Source organism: Thermobia domestica, chromosome 10, assembly GCF_964235325.1.
Source record: "Thermobia domestica chromosome 10, izTheDome1.hap1.1, whole genome shotgun sequence".
NCBI lineage: Eukaryota > Metazoa > Arthropoda > Insecta > Zygentoma > Lepismatidae > Thermobia > Thermobia domestica.
Window position 1 is genome coordinate 117,592,969 of NC_137463.1, and position 19,658 is coordinate 117,612,626.

A 19,658-nucleotide genomic window follows, 5' to 3' on the forward strand; every position below is an offset into this window, starting at 1 on the left:
GACTGAGATATTGTGTCTCAAATTAGTGATTATTCACACAAGAGATGAGCATTGCGTGGTACTAGACTACTTGAAAACAGTTTAGAATAGAATGTAGTGAACAAGTTTATGCAATCATTAGGGAATAAATTTTCACAATTATATACTTTAAGGTGAAAATATACTACTTTTTGCAATCAAAAATATATTTTATTTGTACTTACTTTGTATTAGATCAAAAACAATAACAATACAATATACTAACATTAACTGAATAAGACAATTTTAACACAATTGCCTTCTGACTTTGAAGCTGTAAGATGTTATGTTCATAAGGATGGACGTCTTTCATTGCAACATCTTCTTGGTTGTTGTCAGTATGAAATCAATGATTGGACAAGATTCAAACCCCAGCACGTAGTAGGAGATTAACTTCACTGTTTTGTATCCTAAGTACAGCAGTATTAGTTTCACAACAATATCTAACACGTACAACCTATGCAAAAAGAAAAAAAAAACTTTAATTAAATTTTTAAAAAACCGAGATGACAAATTTTATAGCCATAACTAATACCATAATATTGAAAAAAAGTATTGTCAACTTTTAGTAAATATCATTCTTCTGGTTACTACAATTACTACAATACTTCTAAGATCAAAATAACTGTGAATATAAGCTTATTACTGTAACTGCCAAAAGTATGTGTGTTACCGTTAGATATATATGTACAGTCACCCACATATATACCTGGACCCCAAGTTTTACAGTCAGGGGTCCAGGTACTTATGTGGATGACTGTACTATCATTAGAAGAAGACAAAAAACAGTGTATATTCTTCACATATAGTATACAAGTACATAAAAAATATATTCTAACAGTATAAAAACTATCAACTTAATCAGATTGGCAACGAAACATACTTTCTAACGCCATAAAGATTCACCCTTCTCTATTCCTTCAAAAACTAATAATCAGAATTCACACTCATGTCATTTTTTGCTTCAGGTTAATGTGATCTATTGTTTGATATGTATATTAACTTTGGACAATGTTATGGTTAAATACAAACTAAATTTTTTAGAGTTATTCATAATTTTGGGCTATACCTCATTAACCATATAGTATACTGTCATTTTGCAAGTGCCTTACTGGTATGGTGATCATACAGCATGCATCAATTTTTAGGTTTACAAAAGAAAGTGAAACCAAACTAAAAGAAACAATGAGTAACGATTAGATATTTTAAATAATACGCTTTAATAATAATAATAGATTATTTGAAATTTGACGTCCTTAGTACACGTAAAATGAAATGTAATTTCTGATTGTAGCATAGGATCCAGCCAACTCTCAGTCTCATGTGTTAGAGATGACAAGGCTGACCATTCACCATGAAACAACTTACACATGTACAGCTAGTTATTTTCCATTAATTCTTTTATACAAAGATGATACTTTTACGATATTACTATGTTTAATGATTTTGTTGTTAATGAATGATTAGAACTATTGAGGTCTTGAATCCTCAGATTTATTCCAATACTAAGAGATAGAAGCTTCACTATTGACAGTTCCATGTAATAGTTTGAAAGATTTTTTCTCAGGATTTTCATTAACATGTATGGTTAACAATAATGCTTCCTTATTAAACCACTATTTTCACAGAAAATTTTCATTTTTTGAAGCTTATTATATCTGGGTCTGAGAACTAAAGTAATATAAATCTTAAAATATTAATTTCACAGGAGAAGCAAAAAGGTATTTGCAAGACAATATTTTGTTGAATTGCGTCGATTGTTAATTGACGGAAAAATTGTTTACTTCCTGCGACCCAGTTGTCCATATCTCAAAACGTTCCTAGTGTCCCTCGTACTAATGTAAGAAAAATATAACTCAATTTCGGCCAAAAAGTGACTTGGCATAGTTTACCTCTCAGCCCAGATATATATGAAATCTATTTTTTTCAACTTCCGTTAAATCGCCAGACAACAACCAAGTGAGATGACGAAACGGAGATAAGACATCGTTGCACCCTGCCTAACCGATAGACTGTTTTCTTCAATCATTGTGGATTAATGAGCTTGAAAGCATATCGAGTGCAATCGCACTGCTCACAAGTATGAACTGCATGATCTAATTTCATTGCTTCAGACGGTAGTGCATAACACAGTCACAATTCATAATTTTATAATAAGGATTACGGCGATAACTTCGTGTGAACTATGCACTACTGCTGCAGAGAGTTTAAAGGAGGACTTACAATATACAGGGTGTTGGCGGGTAAGGATAGAAAACTATGACGGCAGACGACTTTACTGAACACGTGATTAATGTGGTTCGTAAAAGGCGTAGATTACGATTTCTGAGCTGTCTGCTGAGTTCTCTGAAATTCCAAGATCAACACTTAAGGCATTGCATTACACATGGCGAGCGCTTCGACTACAGTCTTTATGTTTTAAAGCTCGCTATTTCACAGCAATTGAACTGCTGACTCTATCTGTGTAGGGGTGGGCGACACCCAATAAACAATTTTGTCTAGTTCCTGTTTCGCCATCTGAAGTGGTTTTTCTTTGGTGACTGGAGGTTTAAAATTATGGCCCCATAGTTTTAATTATGGATAATGTTCAAAATGAAAAGATAACTTACTTGTTTTGTCTACTAGCAGCCTCTGGGTGACTGGATGGAGGTTCTTTCATTAAATGTTTCCTGATTCCTTTAATGAATGGTTCAAGATATGAATCCCATTCAATTCCGGCAAAGTTAAAATTAAATAATTGTTTATCCACATCATTCAAAGCTTTCCTTACGTTATCTAAATTGGTGGCATCAAAATACCAATCGTACGTTGTTATAAAATACCGTAGTTGACTCCTTAATTCACTGAATTTTGACTGTATATTAGCGTACCTGCCAGATATAAGAAGTATTATTATTATTTCTTGATACATACGTATCAGTGTTACATATGCAAATAACAGATATTACGAGGGTTATTTTTAAGTAAGGTCTATTTAGAATTTCACGTATCCTTAAGAATAAGTGTCCATGCACGCTTTCGGCATCTCTTGCACCTAATCAAATGCCATTTGTATTCAGCCGTAAGTCTATACGCTTAGTAGTGTGAGGTTAACATATTTAAGAAAATTGAGCGACCAACCGACTGTCATAGTTCAGTCATCCAGTACCAACAGCACAAATACATGTCAGCTGTGAATATTCATTGATAGGTGTGAGATATATGGCAACAATGCAATGAATGACAGTCCAGTGAGAAAATTGGTTAGAATGTTCAAGCCAGGTCGGTAAAACATCCGTGATGAATCGTTCTCTGGTCGGCCATCTGTAATGACTAACACTGTGGAGCAAGTTGTTAAAACTAAAATTCTCAAAAACAGCAGATGTGCAAATTTCAAGTTGCCGCTTCCTAAGCGGCAAAAGCTTAAACATTGATGAAGAAGTGAAAAGAACGTTTAATAACTGAGCATCATCACAGATGGTAGAGTTCTATGAGGAGGGTATCCAAAACTCATAGTGCGCTAAGATAAATCCTTAAGCTGACAAGAAAATTACGTAGAAAAGTAAAGAATTGTATGCAAATTCAAAATTTTTTCACAATGTTGACTTACTTCATTTTTATTTCTAAACGAACCTTACTTAAAAATTAAACCCCCGTACTTACAAATAAGAAACTTTAGTATTATTTGATAGTATATTTTCATTAGTGAGTATTAGACAGTGTTGGGTAAGTTACTTGTAAAAATGTAACGCATTACAAGTTACTTTACATTCTCTTAAAATGTAACGCGTTACTTGCCCCCCCCAAAAAGTAACTGTTAGTTTACTTCAAAAGTAACGCGTTACTTTTAGGTCCGAAACTTTGAATATCTGAAAAAATCTTACTTCAATTTTCCGTTCTACTATTACTAAAGCTATTATTATTATTACTATTATTATTATTGCTCGTTCTGAATTGCTTTATGTAAATACAAGAACAAACTTTTACTTGACAGCTATATGAACATTTTCATATAATGTAACATTAACTAAAAGCAAATACTGCGTTACTCGTAGGGAGGGGCACGAGCGAGTTTGAGCGAGTTTTCTTTGAAACTCGATTCGACTAGAAACAGATATCTTTGAGCTCGACCCGAGAACTCGGCTCGAAAACTTTCCTCCAACTTATTCGAATTCGGGTCGAGTTTCGAGTCGAGCCAAATCTGGTGTGTAGTTTCGAGTACTCTCTTCAAGTATCTTACATAGACAATATAATTATTATCAATGATACTACTACTAATACATCTTATATTATTATTATTATTATTATTATTATTATAACAACACTGTGTATAACCATGAATGATAGGCTGTTTGTATTTCAATACTAAAAAACTAGTTGATTGCTAACCTCGGTAGTCGTGAAGTCTAGGAGTCAAGGACATTGTTCACGAGCTTCTGAATTTGGGTTGAGGGTCTAGGTTGAGTATTCGGGCTCGAGCCAATCATTGTTAAAAGTTATGGGGCAGTGGTCAAATATCTTCAAAACTGCTCGGCCCAGGTTTAGAATTGTCAACGACTCGAGCACCTCTGCTCATAACTCATTCACTATCGAAACGAACCGATAAGTGAATCGAGCCAACAGCTCACCCAACCGAGTCGGCTAGAGCCCTCGGCACAGTTGAGCCGAACCGAGCAGATGTCTCATCCCAACCAAGCCAGCTTGAGCCGATGGTTCACGGCAAGTGAGCCGTCTCAAGCCATTGGCTCAGTTGAATCGAGCCGAGCTGATCTTGTTATAAAGAATCTCTTGTGCTCTCGCTATCGAGACGAGACGAAATGCGAGCAGTGTCCCCTCTCGTGAGCAATACTAGAAGTATTCTATATTACTGCTTAGCTTACACTTCTCATGGCTTTCGCTTTCCAGTGTAATCAGGCCATGATTTCAAAGCGAGTAAAACAAGCGAGCCATTTATCAAACTCGACTAGACTCGAAACTCGACGCCAAAAAGAGTGAATCGGCTCGGAACTCGACTCGAAAATATTACCTTTGACTCGACTCGAAACTCGACTTGAATTTGAGTCGAGTTTAGGTTGACTCGTGCACATCCCTATGCGTTAGAAAAAAGGGTTGTTTATTATTATTCTAATATGTAAATTTAAAAATACAGAATATAGAGAATCATTACACTACAACTAATAAAATGAGAGCACATGAACTGGAGGTGAATCAAAACTTGCCGGTAACTCTAAAATCGATACATGCTTTTTAAAGCTAGTTGTTTCAATCTCTGTAATCAGCGGAACTTTAGGATACACAAACTGATCTAAAAGAACTCTAAAATTACATACCATCAACATTACGTCAATAAAGTAGGCCTGCTCATCAGAACACAGTTTATTCATATTAACTTTTTACTGTATATCGTTAATTATGGCACCCTAATTGATAAATATTTCACGCTAGGGTTCCACTTTACTTTCAAATTCTGTCTACCATCATCTTCAGCTTTTAAGAAAAAGTATCCTTTCAAATGTTCGAACGATAAAATATCTTAATTCTCCATCTTTATAAAAGCAAAACCAATCAAAGTAAAATAGATTACCGGTATCATTGCACTCGTAGTTCACTCACTGAATGTATTGATTTGGAGCTGTCAAAATCTACGACAAAATCTTCGAGGTGCTTGCAATCATTACATAGGATTTCCCTGAGGCTGTCCTCATCAGTGGTGAAGCGTACTATGAGGCTCTGAGGCCGGGCCTACCCTGTTTTCTACCATATATTCTCTTTATCTTTGGTTTCTTATAAAATAAAGTCAATACTTCAACATTTCAGTTTTTTGGTAACAAAATAGTAGGTTAGAAACACTGGGAGTCCCTTCCGTCTGAGCCTCAACAGCTCGCTAGACAGATTTACGGACTATGCTGCTCGGGGAGCGAAGCTATTATCGCTGGGGATTGCATGCATTGTTAGGAAGGTGCGAAGGCTTGCCTCTGGGAGTTTAGTTTTAGCGTTGAAGACATCTTTCAATGCTAACACGTTATAAAATGATTTCCTTAACATAGAGTAAGAAGTTTCTCTGTAGAATGATGTGTTCTAGTAGTGACTTGTTTAAATTAGGTATATACTCTCAGGAGTTATTCAGAATAGTTGTTTTTTTTTCACCTACATGGGGCCTGGTTCACAATAGCATGTAGAATATAAGTCTCATACACAAAACATAATATGTATTATTTTACCAAAAGCTACCGTAATGGATAAAATAATTATATATATTTGTGATGTAATTTTAGGTGAGTTTTCCACTTCATAGAATCAATGGGATATTTACGATTTTCTTTCGAGGGGCTTTGCTTGTTTAAGGAGAGGCTTTGGTAACTCTATTCCAGGAAATGTGAAAATGCTGTAATATATATAAAACAATAAAAAGTTGCGATAAAATTTCGGTGAGTGCTTAAGCCCGGAAACCATCCCCTTATATATGCCACTTCATAGAATACAATATTAAATATCTTGCGTTGATTCAAATAAAGTTTCTTCTGCATTAACATTTCTAGTGAAGTTATTATCACGTGATACATTAATTAAACGCAGTATTGTACTCACTTTAAAGTGAGAGATGTAAGTAACAAACGCTTATTCAAGAAATTTATATCTAACTGTCAGAATGTACTTCCTTTTTCTCTCCTTCCATTTTCAAATATGCAGAAAATAAAAACAGCAACTGAGAAGGAAATTCCCCTCATCCTCCTGCAAATTCCAGACAGGAGAAAGTAGGGATATTTGTAGTGAAGCTAAATGGGAATATTCCATTAATACATATTGCGTGTTTTCCTCAAATAAATGTTTAATAATAATAATAATAATAATAATAATAATAATAATAATAATAATAATAATAATAATAATAATAATAATAATAATAATAATAGACTACTTTCCGACTACTTTTGCTTATATAAATATTCATTCTTTCTTGTTAAATTAAACAACAACAAAAAACCTACTATGTATACATCCTCATAAATTCAACTCTAAACAGTGTTAGGTAGCTTTTTTTGTTTAAGTCAATAAGGAAAATAGAATCTGGCTGTAATTTTAAACATTTTATGATACATTAAATGTTATGTTATTAGTTTGTTGGGCCTACCCTACTTGTGAGATTACGCTTCGCCACTGGTCCTCATCTTCCAAAAGCAGCAAGTGGCACTATGATCTTATTTGTTTCTTTGTGTGTCAGTGACTGACTGTCTGTCACTGACATATGTAGTTCATACTCCATTGTTCCATTCTAAGAAATTCACAACACACACAGGAAAGAAACATTTGTTTCCGAAAAATTATACATATATTGTAGATACTCATCCGAAATATAACGCGAAAAAAGTAACGCAAACTAGGTACGTTACTTAAAAATTTATAACGCGTTACCGTTACAGTTACTTTGGAAAAAATGTAACGCGTTACTAGTAAAGGTTACTTAAAAAGTAACTCGTTACTTGCGTTACGTTACTTCCCAAGACTGGTATTAAAGAATAGAAATTATAAACAGACACGTATTTAGGAGATATAAGCCTTCTAATTAAGGTTCAAATGTACACTGTTTAGTAATACCCACAGGTCATTTCGAAACAACAACTCTTGGAGGTGATTTCTGTCACATGACAAGAGACCACAATAAAAATATAGATAGGAATGTACCCACGGGGGGTAAATTGGGGCTCGTCCCCCCTTCCCCCCCCAACAACTTCCTGTGATACACGGTTAGAAAATTCAACTCGGCGGCGGATGTCAGGTGGTGACAGTTTTCTCCAATGTTCGGTGTTTCCTGTTACTGAGGTTTTTCTTCCGTCCACTTTTACTCTTTGCTTCTTTTAAACTTAGAAAATTTTCTTATCACCAGTAAGAAAACTGCCAGTAAGTATCTGTCAGTTTTACACTTCCCACACCTTACGTGTTGCAAACTACACGTATTTATTTCCATTATTTTCGTAACTATATGTATACTTTTAAAGTCTTAAAACGAAGGATATAATAATGTGTAAAACTATGAGGTGCAGCAAAAGTATATGCCGTATCATTCTAACTTCCAAGAACAAGGAAATACAGGGAGCTAATCTATGTCTACCGTATTTCTCAACAAACTCTCCTTTTTATTAATATACAGTTGCCATCGTTCCTTCCATCTTGAAAGTATGTCTCAAATACTGGAAAATAGCACTTTCCAGAGATCATCTACCAACAAAATGGCGTCCGCGAAAAGAATTCTTGAGGTTTAGGAATAACCGGAAATCACTCGGGACGAAATCTGGTGAGTAGAGTGGGTGTTGTAAGAGTTCCATACCGTCGTCAGCCAAAAATGAGGTTACAACAGTAGCACGGTATGGTGGTACATTGTCCATGTGGAGGATGAATTTGCCATTTGCCATTTGTGGTCTTTTTCCAGTCAATTTTGGCAAAACTTCTGTATCCAAATACTCGCCTGTAATTGTATAACCTTCCGGAACAGGGTAAGACAATATCACTCCCTACAAATCCCAGAAGATAGCGTACAGCAGCTTCTTATTGGATGCCACCTGACGAAAGTTTTGGTGGGGTGGTGAATCTGTGTTTCCACTGCATTGGCTACTTTCTTGTTTCTGGGTTCAATAATGGAATCTGCGATTCATCCACTGTCATAACACTTTGTGCGAAATTACGTCCCTCTGTTTTGAAGCGTGTCATATTTGCCAAACTTGATCTAATGCTTGCCTCGTTTTGATGGTCATAAAGCATTCCTGGAATCCAGCAAGAAGAAACTTTCCTTAGGCCCAGTTCGTTTGTAATTATTCGTTCTACTGTTCCCATTGTTAGCCCCAATATATCACAAATCTTCAACATCCCTATCTTCCATGATGAAATTTTCAACACGGACAGTGTTAGCGTCAGTTGATGCTGCTTTTGGACGCCAAGATCTCTGTTCATCTTTCACATTTGGTTTGAACGCACGCACGCATTTCCTAACAGTGTTTTCTGCAAGAGCAAAAACAGCACACACACCATCTAACTGGCTATGAATATCGACTGCACAATGTCGAGAATTTTTCGCCTGGGAAATTTGCGCTCTACCTCAAAAAGAGGCAAAAATGCTCCCGCGATGTACCTGCAGCAGGAAGTTTGTGCCCTGCGACAAGATAGCCCAGTAAATAAGGAATGTGAGATCAAATAATTTATAAAAAGCTGAAAATTTCACGATTTGTTTTTCACGTTATGTGAAGTAACATACTAAAAATCGAGAAAAATCGCATGTATGAGTCATCTTCAAAATGGCGGACAAAGATGGCTGCCAGTCGATATAATTATAGTTCGCAATTTTGGGCGTAGTTCAAAAATGAAAAGACGCAGATCATTTGAGTAAAATTATTTGAACTCTAGAAAGATCTAATTTCAATTCTAAGTGTAAAAATTTTGAATCCAAGAACTTTTCAAAAATGTACATGCATTTAAACTTCAAAAATGTGGGAATTTTAGCCCTTACTCTGGTAGTTTATGTAAAGATACTCTTATGGATACAGAAATAGACGTTAAAGATTCTAATATTTTAAATAAAGTATTCATTAACTATAATTTAAAGAAAAGCTCGTTCAGATCGTACAAAAATGAACTGAGATTTTTAATTTTGAAACAGATGAGAAAAGATGAAATTATAAGAGTTCACTAATCGATTGCATCAGCAAATAAGCCATTGTCATTGACATATGGGTTTTCTAGAGCTAATGTTTGTCATAATCTAAATCAGGTTCGTCTTCCGATTGGCTGTTGGCACAGGAACTTCCTTGGCAGAATATATAAAAATTTGAACACCTGAGATCAGTTTTTATACACTCACATGTTGCTCGTTCACAATCCTTTCTTGCAGTCATTTTGCACCTACAGGCAAGTAAGCTTAGTACTTCGGATGGAGCTGGTGGTAGCTCTGTGGATACTGGAATTCGCATATCCTCTTTGACACACCAAGCCCATTCGGTTGGGTTCATGCTTCGACCATTCCACTCCTGGACTTGGCGGAACATTCGAAGTGAATGCTGCGCAGCTCCCGCACTAGTAGGGGACAAAGTGGCCAGTTGAACTGTGAAGACAGCTTTCTAACGACTTTCTTGCTATACCAGATATGTCTTAGACTGTGCAAGGAGGACGGGTTTCCTCTTTCATACAGGCGAATAAGAAATACCCCCCCTAATGTCGACCACTTTGTCACGATTGAAATTTTGTTGGTTGAAGATGCTGACTATCTTGCACAATTCTTTATCTTTTTGAATTATCTTGAACGCTGCCAAATTTCCTCTTCTGAATATAGTCGAGGTCATGTCAAGTCTGTTGTAGCATGAAAAAAGAGAAAGCAGTCTTTTAGTGGCCCGAGAGTTTCTTGAATTTTAACAATTTCGTAGCATTTCCCCTCAGTTTTGTTTGCCTGTGGCCTTAACAGAAACAGCGACTGCTCAGGAAATCTTCTAGCAAGATTGTTAAAAGGTCTGAATCAGATCCAACAACAGCTACAGGTTTCCAGTTTATACTTTCTTCCATTGCTGTTGAACAGACTAATGTATCGGCATCTCATTCTGCTTCATATACGGCTATCTTTACTTCTTCCAAGACTGTTTTCATTTGAACCAATCTAGTTTTGTTCTCTGAGTTTCTCAAGAACTGTGCTTTATCTGTTGTGGCTTCCATGGTAGAATCAAATACGATCGTTGCAAACATTTTTCCAAAGCCCTTTACTGTCTTTCGTCATTTTTCGTGTCTAATTGTAATTTGTATCCATCAAATACAACGGCACTACAAGGTGAAAAAATGTCGCTTGACATAATTCACATACTTAACACAGATTTGCTGGTATGTGTCATTTTTAGTCCACACCATTGCGTGAAGAAGGAATCTTCCATCTACAACATACGTAATATCTTCTGATGTTTAAATATTTAAGATGTTTAAGACATCAATGACTCGACGATATTTACCGTAGTTGATTTGGCATTCTGGCGCATGGAGATGTTATTATTCAAAGAAGGTGGCATTGGCGCTAATTCATATTTCAAATACTCACGAAGATTTTCACTTCGCTTAATTACAGCTGCGATTCTGCCGAAGAGCTGCAACGGGTTTATAACAATCGTCTCTGATGTTGACAGTACTGTAGGTGGCCGAGATAGGGACGACTATTTTCTTTCTTTCTAGAATTACAGATCCATAGAATCCTCCAATCATTCTCTGAACTAATGTTTCCCCAACACTCCTCGCTTGATCGCAATTTGTTTTCTTGTCTGCAACTAGCCATGTATTAATGTTCTTGAGTAATTCCTTTTGAGCTGAGTTTTCGAAAAGGTCGTGAATAGACAACCATTCTGAGAATTTCTTCGTCTTTATCATCACGAGATGAACGGGAGGACCTTATCTCAACGTGCCGCTCACATAACACGAACTGTTTCCCACAAAAGTCCTCTAGAACTTCTGTTACGGTAACATTACTTGGGATTGAAGGATCCATCTTGCTAACGTAGAATCCCCTACCTTGAGTTAATCCAACAGAAATTTTCATGGACTTCATTAAGGATTGTTCGATATAATCATATCAGTTGGAACTCCGCTCCAGAAGGCCTCTTTTCTGCGAATATTGAAGTATCCTTGGGTTGTTAATTTATTGTAACCCTCTGGTTCCATAGTTGCCTCCGAGGCTTCCATCTGCTGAATATAGTGATGGGCACATTTTGCATAGAAATGATCTTAGATTTTGTCATAGATTTTGTCATCTCCTCAGTGGCTTGTAAATGTCTTTCTAACGGCATGTAAGCCGCGAGCAGAGTCAAGAAGGGAGCTCTCAATGATCTTGAGTAGGCATGACCATTCATCATTTTCACTACTGTTGTCTTGGCGTACAGGATACTCAAAAGTTCCTCTATACCACTTCCTGACATAATGTATCCAATCGTGCCTAGAAAGGACATAAGTAAGTGGAAACCTCCTAAGCGCACTACAACTTAGGACAATTCAGAAATGTCTTCAGCTGCAGGTACGATTTCAACAGCTTTCCAGTATAATGGCTGATCGAATGTCACAACACATGGGTTCTGTCCAATTTTCTTTGACTCTTTTACTGCATACAGAAGAGTAGAATAGATAGTACTGATAGTTAATGCTAAATTATTGAAGAAAGACAGAGGCACTACATTGAATATATCAAAAGGAGAATTTTGACCCTTCTAAATGGCGTACATTTCACCATTCCACAATGGTTCTGGCATAGCTTTTACAAGATGCATTTCTATTCAAAGGTTGTTTGAGAATTCTGCGAATTTGAGTCCAGGAATTAGCGTCCTATCTGGAGGAAAGACTTAATTTTGATTCTCTTCAAGCCGGTTATTGTATTCTATTTGTAAGGAACTAATTTTTGTTTGCCGAAAGAAAACAATTTTTGCTACTGGAGTTCGCAGATGCGGGACCAAGACCAGTCCTTACCTCAAAATAAGCAATGAAAGTCGAAGTAGATGCTTTCCTAATTTTTCTCGAAGTACTTTGTACCTTAGCTTCTTCATTGCTTGCGGATTTCTCTTTGGAGTATTTGATTACCTGATTCTTATTAATATAGTTTTTTCGGCAAGTGACATGTAAACGTTTTTCTTCAGCACTACGAAAATAAGTATTTAGCCCATCATTGCGAGTCACACTAGCTTTGATAGTATTTGGGAGACCTCTAGCAACGGTCACAATATCTCCTTCGTTGAGTGGTGTATTGCAGATTACACATTCTCTAGATTCCATAGCCTTTCCGCCTAAAGACCCCGTTAGAATCTCTGTAACGACTGAGAGACAAGCCGAAACCCAAGAAAACTGAACTTGATCACGGGAAAATATTCACATTTACGGAAAAATACATTTCAACACAACGAAACACATACTCACACAATATAATACACTATTGATACTCTTTTCTCTACCACCATACAGTTATGCCATTATATTACTTTTAAAATCAAAGAAACATTGACTGTGAGAATTGCACACTTGAAAATAAAGCACATTCACAGTTTCAGCTCAAAAGCTGAGGAGAAAGGTAGTTAGTGCAACTAAAAAATTAACAAACAAGTTCTTACTTATATCTGTAATAAACCTCCTTAATGTTTCGGAAAGGATATATATATAAAATTTGTGGCATAGTAATCTATCGACCATTCTTTCATCATTGCAAGAGCTTCATTACATTATTTAAAACTCAAACTACTTCAAACTAAATATCTCAGTTAATGTTTATCCGGTTTCAACGAGCTTTCTTTTATATTGTAGCTAGTGAAATAACTGAAACGTTTAAAATCTATTTTTCAAACGTATAAAATCTATCTATCTTTAGGAAATTTTTGCACAACTTGACAGGGTAAGGGCAAAAATTCCTACATTTTTTAGGATTAGGTAGATGTAAATTTCTTAAAAGTGATTGTATTCAAAACTTTTACACTTATAATTGAAGTTATATGCTTTTGGAGTTCAAATAATTTTACACAAATGATCTACGACTTTTTGTTTCTAAACTACGTTCCGAACTATAATCATATCGACTACTGCCATCTTTGTCCGCCATTTTGAGGATGACGCACACATGCGATTTTCCGCAATTTTTAGTATGTTATTCTATACAACTTGAAAAACCTTTCCTGAAATTTTCAGCGTTTTATAAATTATTTGAGTTCAGCCTCATATTTGGCCCTTCATTTACTGGGCTATGAAATAATCCTGCTCGAGCTCACGCAGCACCTGTCCTAAGGGGCGGGCATTACAGAGTAAAAAATTCTCACCCACAAGCCGTGCTACCTGTGATTTTCCTTGACTCATTGCGATAGCTTGGGGCTACAAGAGGAGAATAAACTTCAATCATAAGCAAAATTAAGACAATGGTTTGATATAAATTAACCTTATGTATATTGAATTTTATATTTTTGTTGTAAATATAAATTTTTCTACTTTAAAAGAAAAACAGCCAAGTTCGTTTCCTAGAAAGTTCGAAAAAAAGAAAGTCAAGCAAAAGAGAAAGCCTCAAAATAGTAGATGTAAATAGGAAATAAATTAGTGAAAACCAAAAACCGAGGTGTGTATATAAAGTGTAGCCGACATGGGCAAAGGGTCATTCGGTCTTTTATCATCTGGGAATAATCTGTAGTACATCAATCGGACCTTCTGGTTTCGGACGAGCAAGATGGCATTCAGAAACCACACGAATTGACAACCTTGACTCTGTTAAGTTGTATCTTTACTTGATATTGTTAGTTCAAACTTAAAACAAGATGTTCTGAGAAATGCGGAGGTGTTCCGCAGTGTGTTTGAAGTGTAACATATTTTAAGTAGGTGAGTTTCCTTGATAATATTACTGAAATGATTTTACACTCACTTTACATTTACTTTTCTATATTTTGTATCCTGAAAAGCAAAACCACTCGCAAGTATCTGTTATTTATCTGAGATATCTGAAAAGAGCCAAACAGCCTTGTGTAGATTAAATTATACTCACATAGATAATTAATATATAATACTTTTATATTTAATTAATATATACACATCAGTAACTTACACTTTTATTATATATATATTGTAAAGTATAATGAAAAATTGTATTAGTATGAATTGCGCTTTAGTGAACTAATGTTGTAGGGCGACACAATTCCGTTGCAAATATATAGCGGGCGCATTTTCCTCTCTTTTTGGGGTGGGCGCAAATTTCCCGGGCGCAAAGTTCTCGCATCCGACTGCACAACGTCCAATTGCGGCGAGGAATTTCACAATTACCCGTCGTTGCTCTTCAACCGAAACTTCCATGTCTCCGGGCATTATCAGAAACATCTTACTCGTTCAGGTACTGTAACTCAACTGCTAAGGTCGTTTCCGCCGCAGTTGCTTTCCGGAAATGACAAAAAGTGACGACTTTAGAACAAAACGAGTTGTTCTTTTGGAGTGCACCTCGTATATGTTTCTTTTATATTTACTCTCGCAATAGACTGGAAGTTGAATTTTTAAAATGAAATGTGGAAATTGTTGATTCATATTTGGAATTACAGAATAAATAAGTAATGATTGTTGGAAACGTTTTTTGTTTTAAAACGCCTACTTGCCTTTAAAATATCATATAGAGTACTATATTATTTCAAGTTATACATGAATAAACTTCAATTCTTTCTGGTGTCTAAAATCATAATTCACCTTTTATTTTATGAAGTATTTTATGAAAATAGGAAATAATATTCTATATTGTCTGTTACATGAATGGAGTTACATACTATTAAATAAATTCTTCCACGTTTTCCGACATTTTTGAAATATAAGAAATATTAATATTTAGGGAGAATTTTAGATATTTAGGGAGAATTCTGTAGGAAAATTGGCCTATCGCCTTCTAAAACCTCCATTTATTCATTCCACGACACGTAGGCTACATGTTGTGCAAATAGGGCATTCAGAGCACAAAGGAATCAATTCCAATTACAAGTCCAATTACCAAATTGTAAAAAAAAAAAAAAAAAAAAAAAAACAGACAGAATTTGTAGGCTTCATTTAAATACATGGAAAAGTGAACACTGTTTTTTACATTATATAACAGTAGTATTTATAATAACTGGACATAAATTTTTCCATATCTAAAAGGAGCTTTAAATAGAGATCCTAATGATGAAATATATTGACAATGACTAAAAAGTAGACTCGATTCCCTTGTGCACTCAACGTGCCAAATGTTGAATACCAAAGAATCACCAATACCATATTCATTCAGGATGCATATGTTAGGTAAAGAATATTTAAGCTTACCTGTACCAAATTCTGTATGCCTAACTTAACATGTTATTAACCACAATTATTATTTGAGAATAGCGTCCTCCATGTTCACTCTGGAATTATTATTTAAATAATTAGCATTTTTCTGACCAGAGTATGCATTTCTTTATTAAAAATAAATGATTTCGTAACAGTTTCTATAACGTAACGTTATCTTCCTCAGACGCTAATATGGATGTTCATATTAATGTTGGTAATAGAGACACCATCTATTACCTACATTAATATGAACATACATATTAACGTCTGAGGAAGATAACGTTACGTTATAGAAACTGTTACGAAATAATTTATTTTTAATAAAAAAAAATGCATACTCTGGTCAGAAAATGTTAATTATTTAGAGAATAGCGTATAATTTTTTTGTGTGTGTGCGTACTTATTTTCTAAATCTTTATGACAAATAAAAGGAAATATTTACCGAGTTCCTTTTCCCAAGACGTAGGAAATTACATCTAAAATGTGAGCAGGAATAACTTCGTTGAAAATTGTTATCATCTTCGAAAAATGTCTGTTGGCGATTGCAGGTACGTGTCCCGGATACCAAACGCAATTTAGGAATGGATACTTGAGAAATGCCTTATTTGCTTCCTTCAGAAATCTCCTTGCGGTGATGGGGCTGAGGTGACTAGATGAACAGTTATATATCATCAGTTCTCCACTTCTGCTTATAAAAAAGAGAATATATTATTATTTTGTCAAAGTCATTTAAAAAATCTACATAGGTTGGATAAAATTTAGTGGCAACACTGTTCTCACATCAGAGGGATGCGTCTCAGCACTACAAGAGTTAATTAGACGATAAAGGAATGTGATCAGTGATGGCCGGTGGATTGTAGTTTCGGGTGTTGGAGTATAGTCGATTTCTTCTATACATGGGCAGTTCGGTAAAATCTTCGAACTTCCCTGCTGGATTTTACAACCTCCCCCATCGCTCTTTTGACCGCATTTGCGGGGTTGCCATGTCGCAGCACCCACTGTGTTTGTCTCTCACTCTTTTTTTCAATACTATCGCTAATGGAAAACAGATGTCAGGCCTCCACATTTTGCTACAATCGAGTATAATATATGTATAAGAAAACTATATGTGTTGAACAGCAATCTTCTAATCACTGACTGAAAGGACAGCGTTTGGAACTGTGGCAACTAAGTTGTCCACGTGGATCTGACGAGCGGTTGTCAAATGCTGGAAATGAGGGTCCTGGTTGGCCATTTAGTTATCGGGGATGTTTTCCACAAGTTCCCGCGAACGATGACTTATTTATGGCACGAGCCCCACACGTAGAAAGAGGAATCCTTTATATACAAACTGCACATGTATAGGCTGAATCGACTATACGAACGATCGGAGACAGAAGAAATAAACTAGACTCATTGACTAATCAACATAACTTTAGATACAAATGCTATGTGACATGTGAAATTGAATGAAATTCTGCTTCAAAAAATAATGCAGAACATTTTATCCGATTAGTCACCTTATTTAATTAGTAAGCCCATTCTCCTGTCTTTGATTGTAGCAAATCTGTCTAATACATGCTGGTTGAACTCTGGTATTCTTATTATCAGGTCTTTTTCGATGGAAAGCCCGATAACTTTCTTGGGAAATTCAATTCCTTGAAAGTATCATTTCTTTTTGATGTGGAAAAATGTGTTTTACCTTTTACTGATGTCATAGGTACAGTTAATATTAATTTCAGAAGCTTTGTAGATTCACTAAATATTTTTTCTAAATTATTGGGAACAATTCATTCTAGCAAACCCAGCCTCTGACAGTGATCCAAATTTATCTGTATCTTGGACTGAAGACAGTTCGTGGCAGAGATTAGTGTTATATATAAAAGTAGTAAATTGAACACACTTTATTCACAGTTTATCTAGGAAAATTTAAAACAAAGTGTGGAAATATATCCAGTGCAAACAATATTGCTGCCATAAGATGTCCTGTAAATTTAAATCGGATTTTTTCGAACAGTCTCCTGAATTGCCCTTTGCTTGTTTTATCTAAGCCTTAATTGCAAGTTTTTCCTGAGTGGACAGCTGGGCAAATTGTGTGTGTGTGTGTTTTTGTAAGTTATTTACAGAAATCATGGTATAGAATTCATCCAGAATTTGTAGGTTCTTTACAGAATTAGAGCACACGCAATGCAAGTAAATCTAATAACTAAAAGCCAAAACACCTGATACAAATTAGATATACAAATCGAGAATGTCATATACACCAACACACACACATACACACACACCCACACAAACATTCCTAAAAGAAAAACTGTATTTCAAATCATCCGTCTTCGTTGTAAGAAATGCAATATGAACACAATATACTTCCACATGAGGCGAAACAATTCTTATCAATGCCATACGTTGTGGAAAGTAAACTTTGAGACCCGTCAGACGTAGAATCAGTATGTAACACAACCCAAAAGTCAAATTACGTCAAAAGAAACAGCATTGCCATTCTACAACCAGTAATGTTTGCTGGGAGGGGTCTAAATTATTTGAAGAGTCCACGGTGGCTCAGTGGTAGAGCTTTACATCTGGTGCGTGGGGTCCCGGGTTCGATCCCAGCTCGCGCCAAGTGAACTTTGCGGTGGACAAACACCGTGTGCGTGGGTTTACTCGTAATTCTTCCGTTTCCTCCCACTTTCTTCATTCCAATTTCATTCATTTCTCATAATCCTCGTCTCCTTTAACCTAGCCAGCATAACCGTGGGACGTAAAACTCAAAGATTTCATTTATTCTGCACCCGAAAAGACGATAAGTAATTTTTAATTACTGTCACCTATACTTTTAGAAAAATAATAGAACGATTATTTTTATAAGAAAAGAAAGAAGATTAGGGCCTACATGATGAGATGTAAAATAAACTATTTAGCCTACATCAATCACTTCTCTGTTAAACAAGTATAGTTAGTTAAGAAAGTCTACAAATGTTAGTCGAGTTTCGAATTTTTTGGGAGGTCCGGACCTGGTGGACCCCCTTGTGGCTGCGCCCGTGAGCATTGCTACCTAGTCTCAAATTCAATGTGGCGTTTCCCATCATACAGTTTTATCTGGAAAGTTATCAAGAGTATAAAATACATTTATTTTATAAAAGAAATATGTATACTATCCACAGAGAGGTGGATTCCATGTATTGACTTAATAATATTTTGTTCACAAATTGCTCTACAAGAATCCTTTATTACGTATATAAACTAAGAATTAACTTGTAAATGCTTGTATGCTTTCATTTGTTTTCTGTTCTACTACCTATTTTCTTTCTTATTTTGTAATTCTTCAACTTTTTTTAAAAAAAAAATATCGTTATATTGGTTTGCTTCAGTATAGTACCGTCATTTAAAAATATGAATTCATAAAAATAAATTCCATTTGTTAATTAGTAGTGAAATAAAATTCAAAGTCTTATTTAGCCCGAAAACCCTTCTCGTTTACTGGAAACCATGCTGCGTTGCAGAAGCACTGCAACGACCAGTCTTTTAACTTCCGAGATAGGGGAAAAGAGACTTAACATTCGCTCCAATTACCGCGCTGTAGAAATCTAGTTGTTATATGCCCGCTGCAACGCAATATAAATAAGAGACTCTATGACGGATTGTTTTTCGCTTTTTAAAGCGAATTAACGGAGCGAACAGTTATAGAAGTAAAAAAAATGTTATTTAAAGTAGATATGGTAGTATTAGAAAGTTTTTCTGTTCTTTTTTTTACTACTACTGCTAATATTTTTTTCTTGAAATACTTTGGTCGTTGCGCAACGCTGCAATACTAACATTAGCTGCCACTGAATGTGATGTGATGAAATGTGGGAAATGGTACGACTGTGTGT

At 35.5% G+C, this 19,658-nt stretch overlaps 1 protein-coding gene across 2 annotated transcripts in view; it reads right to left on the reverse strand.

The window, feature by feature from the left end:
- Window positions 1–205: 205 nt before the first annotated feature.
- The window catches only part of LOC145662067 (putative fatty acyl-CoA reductase CG5065), a 122,586-nt gene continuing 103,133 nt past the window's right edge, over window positions 206–19,658 (reverse strand). For both annotated transcript variants that reach the window (XM_081727404.1, XM_081727402.1), the window contains exons 7-9: window positions 16,250–16,492; window positions 2,628–2,888; window positions 206–475 (exon numbers count right to left, since the gene is read on the reverse strand). In XM_081727404.1, coding sequence (XP_081583530.1) covers window positions 328–475; window positions 2,628–2,888; window positions 16,250–16,492 — 652 coding nt within the window. In that variant the 3' untranslated portion in view covers window positions 206–327. The remainder of the gene's footprint in view (window positions 476–2,627; window positions 2,889–16,249; window positions 16,493–19,658) is intronic.